Consider the following 14,325-nt stretch of genomic DNA (forward strand, 5'->3'; position numbering starts at 1 on the left):
GGGATGCCACATTTATTAATTTGTTCTTGTTTACTGACGAGGCTACGTTCACGAACCAAGGAAATGTTAATCTGCATAACTTGTAGTATTGGGCAACTGTAAATCCATGTTGGCTGCGGCAAGTTGCACACCAAAACCCGTGGTCGGTGAATGTATGGTATGGGATTCTGGAGGACAGAATTATAGGCCCATATTTCATTGAAGAAAATCTTAATGTAGGAAGTACACGACATTCCTGCAAGAAACATAAGGTCTGTTACTGGAAGAAATACCTTTAGGAACAAGGAACAGAATGTGGTATCAACACGATGGATGTCCGATACATTTTTCTGTGATAGCTGGAAATGACTTGCAGAGACAATTCCCAAATCGTTGGACTGGACGCGGAGGAGACGTGTCGTGGCCGGCTCGTTCACCAGACTTGACGCTTCTGAATTTTTTCTTGTGGGGATTCGTAAAAGACATTGTTTTAAAAGACGTAACAACTACAACTGAAGATATGCGAGAGAGAAAGGTCAGAGCATGTGCATCAATAAGTGCAGATGTGATAAGCAATACCATTCAACCCATGATAAGAAGATTGCAGCTCTGCGATGATACCAACGGTCATCGCTTCGAACACCTTCTGTAAATGGCCATTCATGCCACCTTTGTGACATTCGTTGACCTTCAAAGAGCTTACTGTTACATATCATTGGATTCGTTCCGATAGACGCTATCAGAAAATAAGTACCAAACCAACGTCATACACTCCTGGAAATTGAAATAAGAACGCCGTGAATTCATTGTCCCAGGAAGGGGAAACTTTATTGACACATTCCTGGGGTCAGATACATCACATGATCACACTGACAGAACCACAGGCACATAGACACAGGCAACAGAGCATGCACAATGTCGGCACTAGTACAGTGTATATCCACCTTTCGCAGCAATGCAGGCTGCTATTCTCCCATGGAGACGATCGTAGAGATGCTGGATGTAGTCCTGTGGAACGGCTTGCCATGCCATTTCCACCTGGCGCCTCAGCTGGACCAGCGTTCGTGCTGGACGTGCAGACCGCGTGAGACGACGCTTCATCCAGTCCCAAACATGCTCAATGGGGGACAGATCCGGAGATCTTGCTGGCCAGGGTAGTTGACTTACACCTTCTAGAGCACGTTGGGTGGCACGGGATACATGCGGACGTGCATTGTCCTGTTGGAACAGCAAGTTCCCTTGCCGGTCTAGGAATGGTAGAACGATGGGTTCGATGACGGTTTGGATGTACCGTGCACTATTCAGTGTCCCCTCGACGATCACCAGTGGTGTACGGCCAGTGTGAGAGATCGCTCCCCACACCATGATGCCGGGTGTTGGCCCTGTGTGCCTCGGTCGTATGCAGTCCTGATTGTGGCGCTCACCTGCACGGCGCCAAACACGCATACGACCATCATTGGCACCAAGGCAGAAGCGACTCTCATCGCTGAAGACGACACGTCTCCATTCGTCCCTCCATTCACGCCTGTCGCGACACCACTGGAGGCGGGCTGCACGATGTTGGGGCGTGAGCGGAAGACGGCCTAACGCTGTGCGGGACCGTAGCCCAGCTTCATGGAGACGGTTGCGAATGGTCCTCGCCGATACCCCAGGAGCAACAGTGTCCCTAATTTGCTGGGAAGTGGCGGTGCGGTCCCCTACGGCACTGCGTAGGATCCTACGGTCTTGGCGTGCATCCGTGCGTCGCTGCGGTCCGGTCCCAGGTCGACGGGCACGTGCACCTTCCGCCGACCGCTGGCGACAACATCGATGTACTGTGGAGACCTCACGCCCCACGTGTTGAGCAATTCGGCGGTACGTCCACCCGGCCTCCCGCATGCCCACTATACGCCCTCGCTCAAAGTCCGTCAACTGCACATACGGTTCACGTCCACGCTGTCGCGGCATGCTACCAGTGTTAAAGATTGCGATGGAGCTCCGTATGCCACGGCAAACTGGCTGACACTGACGGCGGCGGTGCACAAATGTTGCGCAGCTAGCGCCATTCGACGGCCAACACCGAGGTTCCTGGTGTGTCTGCTGTGCCGTGCGTGTGATCATTGCTTGTACAGCCCTCTCGCAGTGTCCGGAGCAAGTATGGTGGGTCTGACACACCGATGTCAATGTGTTCTTTTTTCCATTTCCAGGAGTGTATTAGGGCCCCCGTTGTCCCATGCAAGTTTTGTCCCACTAAATTTTCAACTCCTATCATACTTCCAGAGTTATTCTTGGCGGCAATAGTTAGTGACTCACTCTGTATAGCTGGAACGGTTTGTTGTAGAACAAACACTTAAATCTGTCCGACAGGAAGACAAGTACCTGACTGATGATTATTGGAAGGATCCTAAGTATGAGTATTTTACTCTAATAGGAGGACGCTCACAAAACCTCAGCTCAGTCCGCAGCTCGTGGTCGTGCGGTAGCGTTCTCGCTTCCCGCGCCAGGGTTCCCAGGTTCGATTCCCGGCGGGGTCAGGGATTTTCTCTGCCTCGTGATGACTGGGTGTTGTGTGCTGTCCTTAGGTTAGTTAGGTTTAAGTAGTTCTAAGTTCTAGGGGACTGATGACCATAGATGTTAAGTCCCATAGTTCTCAGAGCCATTTGAAACCTCAGCTCAACTATTCGTCATAGTTTAGTTTTGTCAGCACGACAGCATCTCAGAAATGTTCAGTAAAGCATAATTTCGACGCAGTACAATAAAGGCACTGAGGGCTATACTGTCTACATCACAGTGCCCTCCATTGCAGGGTCTGTAAAGAAACATATTACTTTCTCATCGCAATTTACTTTTGCACCACCTCAGAAATGATCGATATAGGTGGTGGTGTCAGTGTCGTTGAGTAACGGCTTAAATCGCTAAAACTAAACAAGGCTCTAGGGTCAGATTAGAACGTTGTCAGATTCAGCTGAGGCAGTATCCATTTTAACCATAATAGACAATAGATTCCTTGAACTAAAAACTATGATATGTGATTCGAAAAAAGCACAGGTCACACACACTCGTCTGCAGGAAGTGATACACAAATCTAATGTCAATCTCACTCAGACCCATCTGCTGGTAATACTGTCGTTTTTGTGCATACATTTATAGAGGTGTGAATGTATATGTAAATATAATATGTTTTTATGTGTGTATGTAGATATATGTGCATACAGGGTGAACATGAAAAAAAATTGACAAACTAAAGGGAAAGTTTCCTGACTGGAAATGAAGGAAAGAGATCCTGTGAACATGTGTCCAGAAATGGATGGTGTTGTTGTAAAAAGAATATATCGTCGAGGAACACAGTACAGAGCAGCATTGCCTCCACATCACGACAGATGTTCAAAGTGGCCTCAACAGGATGTAATGCATGTGTTCACACGTCGCATCATGGACTGCCACACTCTTTCGCACGTTCCGGCGTCTCTCTGAATACCATCACAGGCATCGTGAACACACTGTTGAAGGGTCTATACATAACGAACTGGTTCAGCATACACAACGCTCCTCAGGTGCCCCCAGATGCAGGCTGATAATGCTAGTCCTCGTAAAAGTTGATTCATCGGTAAGGATGTTATCATGATCTGATGCAAAAACCATCGATAAAATCCATCCCAAAGAAGGAAATCCGCTGCTGATCATCCTTGCCCTCGAAGCAGGTGATAGGGATAGTAGTTGTAGTCATGCAGGTTACACATTATCGTACACTGGTTCGTACTATGTTGACAGGCCACTTGCCTGGAGCTGCTTGTACTAGGGTTCGTCTCAATAACTTGTCGAACCCGGACCTCCAATTGTGGTGGACGCCCAGTCCGCCGCTACTCTGCATGTTTTTCTGTCTGAAAGGACCCGTGATCACACAGATGCCCAAAAAAGGCTTTAAATGTTGTGTGATTCGGCTGGTCTCTGTGGGGGTACTTGTTTTGGTAGAGCCGTGCTGCCTCTCGACCGTTTCCATCTGCTTGGCAGTACACAAACACCATCTCGGCTTGTTCCCGACACGAATATCGGACCATTCTGCAGGTTACAGCACGCTGCGTCAATCACACAGCCTGCAACACACAAGGAGCACATGGCACGTGGTCAGAGGCACTTCCATTTGTCAGCGCCACCTAATGTGACAGTCATGCATTTCCAGACACATGTTCATATGGTCTTTTTCCTCCATTTCCGGCCAGGAATCCGTCCAGGCAGTGTATATGTATGTCTGAATGTGGGTATGTTTCACAGTTCATGTTACACACTTCTAGAACTTGCAGGAATCCATGCCCGCAAACTGTTCATTTCCACGTCACAAGGCAAACTAGAGCTACTCAGTCGCAAGCTAGATGTTTCTTATGCAGTTCGCCTGTTATGCTATGCTAGCCACATTCATGAATGGTTGTTGTTGTTCTGGTCTTCAGTCCTGAGACTGGTTTGACGCAGCTCTCCATGCTACTCTATCCTGTGCAAGCTTCTTCATCTCCCAGTACTTACTGCAACCTATATTCTTCTGAATTTGCTTAATGTATTCATCTCTTGGTCTCCCTCTACAATTTTTACCCTCCCTGCTGCCCTCCAATGCTAAATTTGTGATCCCTTGATGCCTCAGAACATGCCCTACCAGCCGGTCCCTTCTTCTTGTCAAGTTGTGCCACAAACTCCTCCCCTATTATATTCAATACCTCCTCATTAGTTACGTGATCTACCCATTTAATCTTCAGCATTCTTCTGTAGCACCACATTTCAAAAGCGTCTATTCTTTTCCTGTCCAAACTATTTATCGTCCATGTTTCACTTCCATACATCGCTACACTCCATAAAAATACTTTCAGAAACGACTTCCTGACACTTAAATCTATACTTGATGTTAACAAATTCCTCTTCATCAGAAACGCTTTCCTTGCCATTGCCAGTCTACATTTTATATCCTCTCTACTTCGACCAACATCAGTTATTTTGCTCCCCAAATAGCAAAACTCATTTACTACTTTAAGCGTCTCATTTCCTAATAGAATACCCTCAGCATCACCCGACTTAATTCGACTACCTTCCATGATCCTCGTTTTGCTTTTGTTGATGTTCATCTTATATCCTCCCTTCAAGACACTGTCCATTCCGTTCAACTGCTCTTCCAAGTCCTTTGCTGTCTCTGACAGAATTACAATGTCATCGGCGAACCTCAAAGTTTTTACTTCTTCTCCATGAATTTTAATTCCTACTCCGAACTTTTCTTTCGTTTCCTTTACTGCTTGCTCAATATACAGATTGAATAGCATCGGGGAGAGGCTACAACCCTGTCTCACTTCCTTCCAAACCACTGCTTCCCTTTCATGCCCCTCGACTCTTATAACTGCCATCTGGTTCCTGTAAAAATTGTAAATAGCCTTTCGCTTTGTGTTTTATCCCTGCCACCTTTACAATTTGAAAGAGAGTATTCCAGTCAACATTGTCAAAAGCTTTCCTAAGTCTACAAATGCTAGAAAAGTAGGTTTGTCTTTCCTGAATCTTTCTTCTAAGATAAGGCGTAAGGTCAGTATTGCCTCACGTGTTCCAACATTTCTACGGAATCCAAGCTGATCTTCCCCGAGGTCCGCTTCTACCAGTTTTTGCATTCGTCTGTAAATAATTCGCGTTAGTATTTTGCAGCGGTGACTTATTAAACTGATAGTTCGGTAATTTGCACATCTGTCAACACCTGCTTTCTTTGGGATTGGAATTATTATATTCTTCTTGAAGTCTGAAGGTATTTCGCCTGTCTCATACATCTTGCTCACCAGATGGTAGAGTTTTGTCATGACTGTCTCTCCCAAGGCCGTCAGTAGTTCTAATGGAATGTTGTGTACTCCCGGGGCCTTGTTTCGACTCAGGTCTTTCAGTGTTCTGTCAAACTCTTCAGGCAGTATCGTATCTCCCATTTCATCTTTATCTACATCCTCTTGCATTTCTATAATGCTGTCCTCAAGTACATCGCCCTTGTATAGACCCTCTATATACTCCTTCCACCTTTCTGCTTTCCCTTGTTTGCTTAGAACTGGGTTTCCATCTGAGCTCTTGATATTCATACAAAAGGTATGATGCCGCAATGTCACGTGATGTCCTCTGTCCTCTTTTCATGCTTCCTGGTGACGCGTCAGTTGATATTATGGTGAATAGCACTGTAGTAACAGGATGCCTGAGTACACGTCTACAGAGTACACCAATATGCTGTTAATTTACAGTGAAGCTGTAATGAAGAGAAGTCAAAATCTGTACCACAGGTACTTTCCAAATCGTGTGACTCCATCTCATCCCATGTTAGCCAGAATAGAACAACATGAGGCTGTCAATTCAACTACATACCTGGGGAAACAATTCTGAACATCTTAAATTGGAATGATCAGATAGATACTGTTGAGGGGAAGGCGAATCAAACCGTGTGTTTTATTGCCTGGAGACTTGGAAGATGTAACAAATTCACGACAGAGGCTGTAGATGTAAACGAAACATCTGAGATTTGGTTGTGGAGGCTATGAAGCAATACGTGCTTTTTCGTCTTCTGCTTGAGTACTGCTGAACATTGTGTGATCCTTACCAGCTAGGATTGACTGAGAACATAGAAAAAAGTTCAAAGAAGGGCAGCTATTTTATATCACCACAAATTAGGGGAGAGAGCGTAACGGATATGATACATGAATTGGGGATGGCAGTCAGAAAAACAAAAGTGTTTGTCGTTGCGGAGAGATCTTTTCACGAAATCTCAGTAATAATTTTTCTCCTCATAATGCGATAGTATGTTGTTAACGCCCACCTATATAGGCGAAATTATCACTGTAATAAAATAAGACAACTGAGAGTTCACAAAGAAAGATTTAAAGAGTTCGTCTTTGCCATGCGCTTTTCGGCAGTGGAATGATAGAGGAATAGTGTGAAAGTGGTTGCATAAACCATCTGCCTGGCATTTAATTGCTAATTGCAGAGTAGTCGTGTGGACGTAGATGTAATACCGGAGAGTTGTTGCGGAGGCTGTGAAGCAATACGTGTAGAATTTGGTTTTGCTGTTTGTATTTTGCTGATTATGCTTGCTAGCTGGAAAAGTCATGAAGTAGTGAATAACAGAAAATTATCATTGTGTGAATTACTGCAGTATTTGATGGGGTCATCTATTCCACCGTATAGGTTTGAGTCTTCGTATCGTCGGCGCAGTTATATGACGAAACAACTGATTCAAAAAATAAAATTACGTGGAAATCTTTGTGGCAAGTGACTGAAACCCTGACCAGGCAAAAATATGCAATTATCTTTGTGATATCAGGAATCGTATTTTCTACTTTATTGTTCCTTGGCTTCGTACAGCTTTGTGGTCTATTCAAGCGAGAGACAATATGACTACATCAGTGCAGTTGGATGGCTGTAATTCTATGCTAATCGTTATAATGGAAGGTCTATGATCCTTTATTTACTTGGCGGCTTTCGCTAAAGCTTTCCGTGTTTAACGGCTTGATATGCCGTTATATCCCACAGACCTTCGCGTCTGTCAATAGGTCATCTGCGTAATAGGCTAATCTTTGAAAAGCTGACGATGACAAGAAGCTGCAGAGCTCACATAACTGCCAAAAAGTTTGCTTATTCAATGAACGTATTCACGAAAGAAACCGTCAGCTGTCCGTGCTTGTTTCATGGTCACATCACAAACAACCAATACTGAAATGCGTTCTGGATCAGAAACTCGCTGGCTAATCTCTCCTTACGGACAGTATGTTGTGGCAACACTGCTGCCTACATCTACATCTACATATTACTCTGCAATTCACACTTAAGTGCCTGGCAGAGGGTTCATCGAACCATTTTCATATTACTTCTCTACCATTGCACTCTCGAATGGTGCGTGGGAAAAAGGAACACCTAAATCTTTCCGTTCTAGCTCTGATTTCTCTTATTTTATTATGATTATCATTTCTCCCTACGTAGGTGGGTGTCAACAAAATATTTTCGCATTCGGATGAGAAAGTTGGTGATTGAAATTGCGTGAATAGATCTCGCCGCAAAGAAAACCGCCTTTGTTTCAGTGACTGCCACCCCAACTCGCATATCATATCATTGACACTCTCACCCCTATTGCGCGATAACACGAAACGAGCTGCCCTTCTTTGCACTTTTTCGATGTCCTCCGTCAATCCTACCTGGTAAGGATCCCATACCGCGCAACAATATTCCAGCAGAGGATGGACAAGTGTAATGTAGGCTGTCTCTTTAGTGGGTTTGTCGCATCTTCTAAGTGTTCTGCCAACAAAGTGCAGTCTTTGTTTCGCCTTCCCCACAATATTATCTAAGTGGTCTTTCCAATGTAAGTCGCTCGTAATTGTAATTCCTAGGTATTTAGTCGAATTGACAGCCCTTAGATTTGTTGCGATTTATCGTATACCCAAAATTTATTGGATTTCTTTTAGTACCCATGTGGATGAGCTCGCACTTTTCTTTGTCTAGTGCCAACTGCACTTTTCGCTACATACAGAAATTCTCTCTAGATCATTTGGTAATTCGAATTGATCGTCTGATGATTTTACTTTACAGCGTCATCTGCAAACAATCTAAGGGGGCTGCTCAGATTGTCACCTAGATCATGTATATAAATCAGGAACAGCAGAGGGCCTATGACACTACCTTGTGGAACGACTGATAACACTTCTGTTCTGATCGATGATTTACCGTCTATCACTACTAACTATGACCTCTCTGAGAGGAAATCACGAATCCAGTCACACAACTGAGACGATACTCCATATGCACGCAATTTGATTAATAGTCGCTTGTGAGGGACGGTATCAAAAGCCTTCTGGAAATCTAGGAATATGGAATCGATCTGAGATCCCTTGTCGACAGCACTCATTACTCCATGGGAAGAGCTAGCTGTGTTGCACAAGAACGATATTTTCTGAATCCATGTTGGTTATGTATCAATAACTCATTTTTTCCAAGGTGATTCATAATGTTCGAGTACAGTAATGGTTCAAATGGCTCTGAGCACTATAGGACTTAACATCTGAGGTCATCAGTCCCCTAGAACTTAGAACTACTTAAACCTAACTAACCTAAGGACATCACACACATCCATACCCGAGGCAGGATTCGAACCTGCGACCGTAGCGGTCGTGCGGTTCCAGACTGTAGCGCCTAGAACCGACGGCCACCGCGCCCGGTTCGAGTACAGTACATGCTCCAAAATCCTACTGCAAGTTGAGGTCAGTGATATGGATCTGTAATTCAATGGGTTACTCCTTTCTTGAATATTGGTGTGACCTGTGCTACTTTCCAGTCTTTAGGAACAGACCATTCGTCAAGTGAGCGGTTGTATATGATTGCTAAGAAAGGCGCTATTGTGTCTGCTTACTCTGGAATTGTGCGATTGCGCTGAAGTGTTTATCATTTGCGTATCCAAACATGTGCTACACTTCACGCAGATTTGACGTTTGTTGAGTGTCGCCTCCGGGGTGTTGTAATTTTATTGTCCAACAGCGTACGTGTGCTAGTGGGCTTGGTTGTTATCGGTGCTCTTCTGTTGCAGTCGGGAGGTTTTGCAAGTCTGCCGCACCTGATGAGGCTGCTGTTTGGAATAGTCTTCAGCACTGTGGGCGACTGGATTCTTGCCGATCCACTCAGAAACAAGACCCTGGTCCGGAAGTTGTTCGTCATTCCATGTAAGTGAACCTTAGCGTGCATTTGTTACTCCTGTTTACGAAAGTATTCAAATTCCATGTTTAGCCATCTAACCGATGTATCCATTGTCTTCTTCTCAACTCTTGCGTATGGTAAGCGAATCTAGGAGAACGTGGGCGCTAGATTTCTCAACACGAAGGTAAGCACTGTTCGTAAGAGGAAATATCTTTAGCTATTGTTAATTACTAATTAACTGCATGAAGTGTGAATGTGTCAGGAGCGGATGTTGGCATGTACCATGGATAACAGATGTAGCTGGCATTGGTAGGAATTATTACTAATTTCCATATTTCTGCTTACTGCACAGTGTAAACTTTCATACAAGTACAGTGGTCAGTCAAAAGGATTTTTGGTAAGTTGGTAAGTAATATTTCTTTTGCTCGGAGTTATAAAGCAAACGTAACTACAGCCGTCAACAACAATGTTTTCAAACTTCCCCCCCCCCCCCCCCCGGTCGCCTCAGAAAATCATTCCCATTTTTTGTTAACAAGCACCAGCACCCTCAACCAACACTGGTAATCAGTGGTAAACGCCCGTCGGAAGAGTTGTAATCTTGACACTAATAACAAGGGACATTCCCCAGAACTAACGTTTAAAACCGAAGAAAAATTATTTTAATAAGAAAAATGATTTTAATACGGAGATGTGGCCATTGTAATTCTATTCTAATAGCAACAAATGGCATTTATCCTTAAAACATTCCATTTTTGTGTAGATATTTGAAGTCTTGCTAAATATCCAGTATCCTGTATTATCAATATTAAATAAAAACTGAAATCATTTCTTCTGTACTCTGCTGGCGATTATTTAATTAAAAAGTGGTGAGATAGGTAGTGTAGAAAAAAGTATGTTTAATTTGTAGTAAATCTTTGTTTCATTTGGAACACGGCTAATGATGAAGACTAACAAGTTCATTTTCATTAAATTTAAATCACAATTCTGCTGATTATTCTGTAAATGGCCAGCACGAAGCCGTGCCCACAAACATATCACATATAACGGTACGTAATCGGTAAACCGACCGGTTCAACATCATTTTGATAAGAATCAAGTTTATGAACTGTGGAACATGAATTTCATAATTTAAGTAATAGCTAACCACGTCCCACTCCAACACGGTCACTATTCGAGAAAAATCGCCGTTTAGGGAACAAGCACATTAGGCTAGCACGATTCTTTGGCCGTAATGCAATAATACGTAAAGATTTTCTTCTTGCGTCTGAGTATGGGGAAGAATGACTGATCTAATGTTCACGCTTAGTTCCTCAGTTAGACACACATGATTGTCCTCGCTTCCGTCAAGTATATGAGTTTCAGTCGTAATAGAATTACCCATGCCCGTTAGTGAGCTGCTGAACTATCCCATTATAAAAATCCTTTGCTTTTCGGTTTGTAAAACCGGCTGAAAATTTCCTGTAAACAAAAAGCATTGAGTTAAGTTTACATAATCTCATAATCCGCCATGCAAATACTGAACAAGACTTTTGATACTTTTACTTTTCACTTACGAAAGTCACGTGTAATAAAAATGCGAGTGTCATTCGTTTACTCAAAAAACAATGACACGTTAATTGTAAACAGCTTGGCGGGAAAGATGGTGTAAAGATAATTTGTCAGTCATTGATTTTTTTTTGTGAGAGTTCTGTGATTGTATTATAAGACGTTTTATAAAAACAGCTATCAACCGCTAATTCAAAGACGTTTTTGTTCAACACATTTTATTGTTCCATGCCATTACTGATTTCGAACTCTTGTTCATCATCAGATGGCAGAATTACAGGATGAACTGTTTATCAGTAGTTGGTCGTTTGCTTATCGTGGTGTCTTGCCGCTAAAATATTGATAAAGGAAATTAGTAGTAAAGAGTAATTTGAGAACATTACTCGTGGAGAACAGCGGTCTGGCGAAAAGTGCTTTAAAAATCGACACAAACGGTCTCAACCGCAAAAACATTTGTTTTGATGGTAACAGATTTGACCATCCTCTTACCCTCATGCCATGGTGGTAGTGGTGGCGGCGAATGAAGCAGGTGTTGTAACTGCTTTGAGCAGCTCACGTTCGTCATGTTACAACACTTGCTCCACTCACCGCCTCCGCCTACCATCATAGTATGAGGGTCTGAGGATAGTCAAAACCTGACAGAAATCGGTTACCATCAAAATAAATATGTTTGCAGTCGATACTGTTTGTTTCGATTTTTAAAGCAAAATATACGAAAATTGGAAATTGCATAATGACTGTGTACTCGTACTTACAGAAACGTGTATTAATAGCTTTCAAGACCTGAGTTTCTGTTACCGTGTACCATGCAGTAGTATCATGGGAAACATGTCCCTGTGCTCTAACCACATTTACGAAATCACAGAGTGGACGGTGCTTACCATGAACACTTTTATATTCTGACAATCTGGTTTCACATACACGTCACGTGTTTTACAAACAATTGTAGATTACAAAGACGCTATGAAGCAAGAATATATATTGTTTATATTATATGCCAGAGTTGACGAAAAAGATAAAACTTAAACAACGATGCTTTTTCTGCAATAACAGATAAATAATCGGTAGGTGCCAGAAAGTAATTAAATATAGTTATTTTTAAAAATCATATGAAATAATGTTGTTAATAAAAATACCTCTTATACTTCACATATAATACACACGTTACTTATTAGAAACAGTGAGGCATAATTATACTGGTGTTAGGCGCTGGCGGAATTTATATTTGTGTCCTACGTGAGAGCAGCTTTTGGAAGTTAGTTCTGTTTGTTCGTTGAGGACGTTGTGTGGTGACATCACTGTATACGTAAATATTTCTGTTTCTTCAAGGATTTTCGTAATATTGCCCTTGCTTGTGTAGAGAAGGATCTGTAGGTTGCTTTCAATGCCTTTTACATAATATAACAACGTGAGAAGCAACGGTGGTTAAGGTGTTTAGCGTATTGCAATCAGGTACTCCTTGAATTTTGTATCGAAGCTTATCTGTCTAGCCAATGTTGTCTTATGGCCAGGATTTAGACACATATGGACTATCAGACCAATTGTGTGATTGGATTGAAGAGTTCCTAGATAAAAGAATGCAGCATGTCATTCTCAATGGAGAGAAGTTTTCCGAAGTAAGAGTGATTGCGGGTGTGCCGCAGGGGAGTTTCATAGGACCGTTGCTATTCACAATATACATAAATGACCTTGTGGATAACATCGGAAGTTCGCTGAAGCTTTTTGCGGATGATGCTTAGTACATCGAGAGGTTGTAACAATGGAAAATTGTACTGAAATGCAGGGGGATCCGGAACGAATGACGCATGGTGCACGGAATGGCAATTGAATCTCAATGTAGACAAGTGTAATGCGCTGCGAATACATAGAAAGAAAGATCCTTTATCATTTAGCTACAATATAGCAGGTCAGCAACTGGAAGCAGTTCATTCCATAAATTATCTGGGAGAAGGCATTAGGAGTGATTTAAAATGGAGTGATCTTGAATATTGCTCAGCAGTGTGGGATCCGTACCAGATAGGGTTGATAGAAGAGATAGAAAAGATCCAATGGAGAGCAGCGCGCTTCGTTACAGGATCATTTAGTAATCGCGAAAGCGTTACGCAGATGATAGATAAACTCCAATTGAAGACTTTGCAGGAGAGACGCTCGGTACGGGCTTTTGTTGAAGTTTCGAGAACATACCTTCACCGAGGAGTCAAGCAGTATATTGCTCCCTCCTACGTAAATCTTGCGAAGAGACCATGAGAATACAATCAGAGAGATTAGAGCCCACACGGAGGCATACCGACAATCTTTCTTTCCACGAACATTACGAGACTGGAATAGAAGGGAGAACCGATAGAGGTACTCAAAGTACCCTCTGCCACGCACCGTCGGGTGGCTTGCGGAGAATGGATGTAGATGTAGATGTACATGTAGTTTGCATATACCAGATTTCCTAAGGGTGTGGTGGAAGTACCTATATTGTAAGTAGCTTGATGTTGTGACTTGTTGTTTGGGAAGAAACTCATTCCGACATTTGTATTTTTGGAAAGATTAGCTGTCTTATAGGGCAGGTTTCCTAGAAAGGGCATGACAGCATATTTGGTGGTGGTTTTAGAAGCTTGTATTGGCAAGAATGAGGAGATAGATGTTTATATTTAGCTTTTATTTTATCTGAAATTATGTCATCAGCGGAAGGATTCTAACAATTATTTTTGATAATTGTTTTAATAATATAATCTTTTTGTTTCCCTGGTTTGTCAAGTGGGATCTTTATGCGTCTGATTCAGCATTGCTGTGAAATGTGCTGTTATATGTTAATCTGAATGATGAGAATTCCTGTTGATACATCAATGGTAGTTGATTTCCTGAATTTGACAAACTGGTGGTTGTAATTGTTACTCACATAAAGAATAATTATGTTTCGTTATTTTCTGCTACATATCGATTTATCTGTTATTGTCGAAAATGGATCGATATTAAAGTTATATCTCTCAACTTATGTCTGATGGATAATGTATACAATACATCAATGTATGTCTTTGCTTCACAGCATCTTCGTGAGCTATCAGTACACGTAAAACATGTGAAATGTATGCTAATGGTAACCTCCGTTTACTATGATTTCGTGGATGTGTTTATAACACTAGGACACGTTTCCCATGA

The 14,325-nt window shown here is 42.6% G+C and overlaps 1 protein-coding gene across 1 annotated transcript in view; it reads left to right on the forward strand.

The window, feature by feature from the left end:
- Positions 1 to 14,325, forward strand: part of LOC126417076 (putative inorganic phosphate cotransporter) — a 188,726-nt gene that overhangs the window by 98,623 nt on the left and 75,778 nt on the right. The window contains exon 7 of the mRNA XM_050084971.1: positions 9,524 to 9,656. Coding sequence (XP_049940928.1) covers positions 9,524 to 9,656 — 133 coding nt within the window. The remainder of the gene's footprint in view (positions 1 to 9,523; positions 9,657 to 14,325) is intronic.

This window comes from Schistocerca serialis, chromosome 8 (assembly GCF_023864345.2).
Source record: "Schistocerca serialis cubense isolate TAMUIC-IGC-003099 chromosome 8, iqSchSeri2.2, whole genome shotgun sequence".
Classification (NCBI taxonomy): Eukaryota; Metazoa; Arthropoda; class Insecta; order Orthoptera; family Acrididae; genus Schistocerca; species Schistocerca serialis.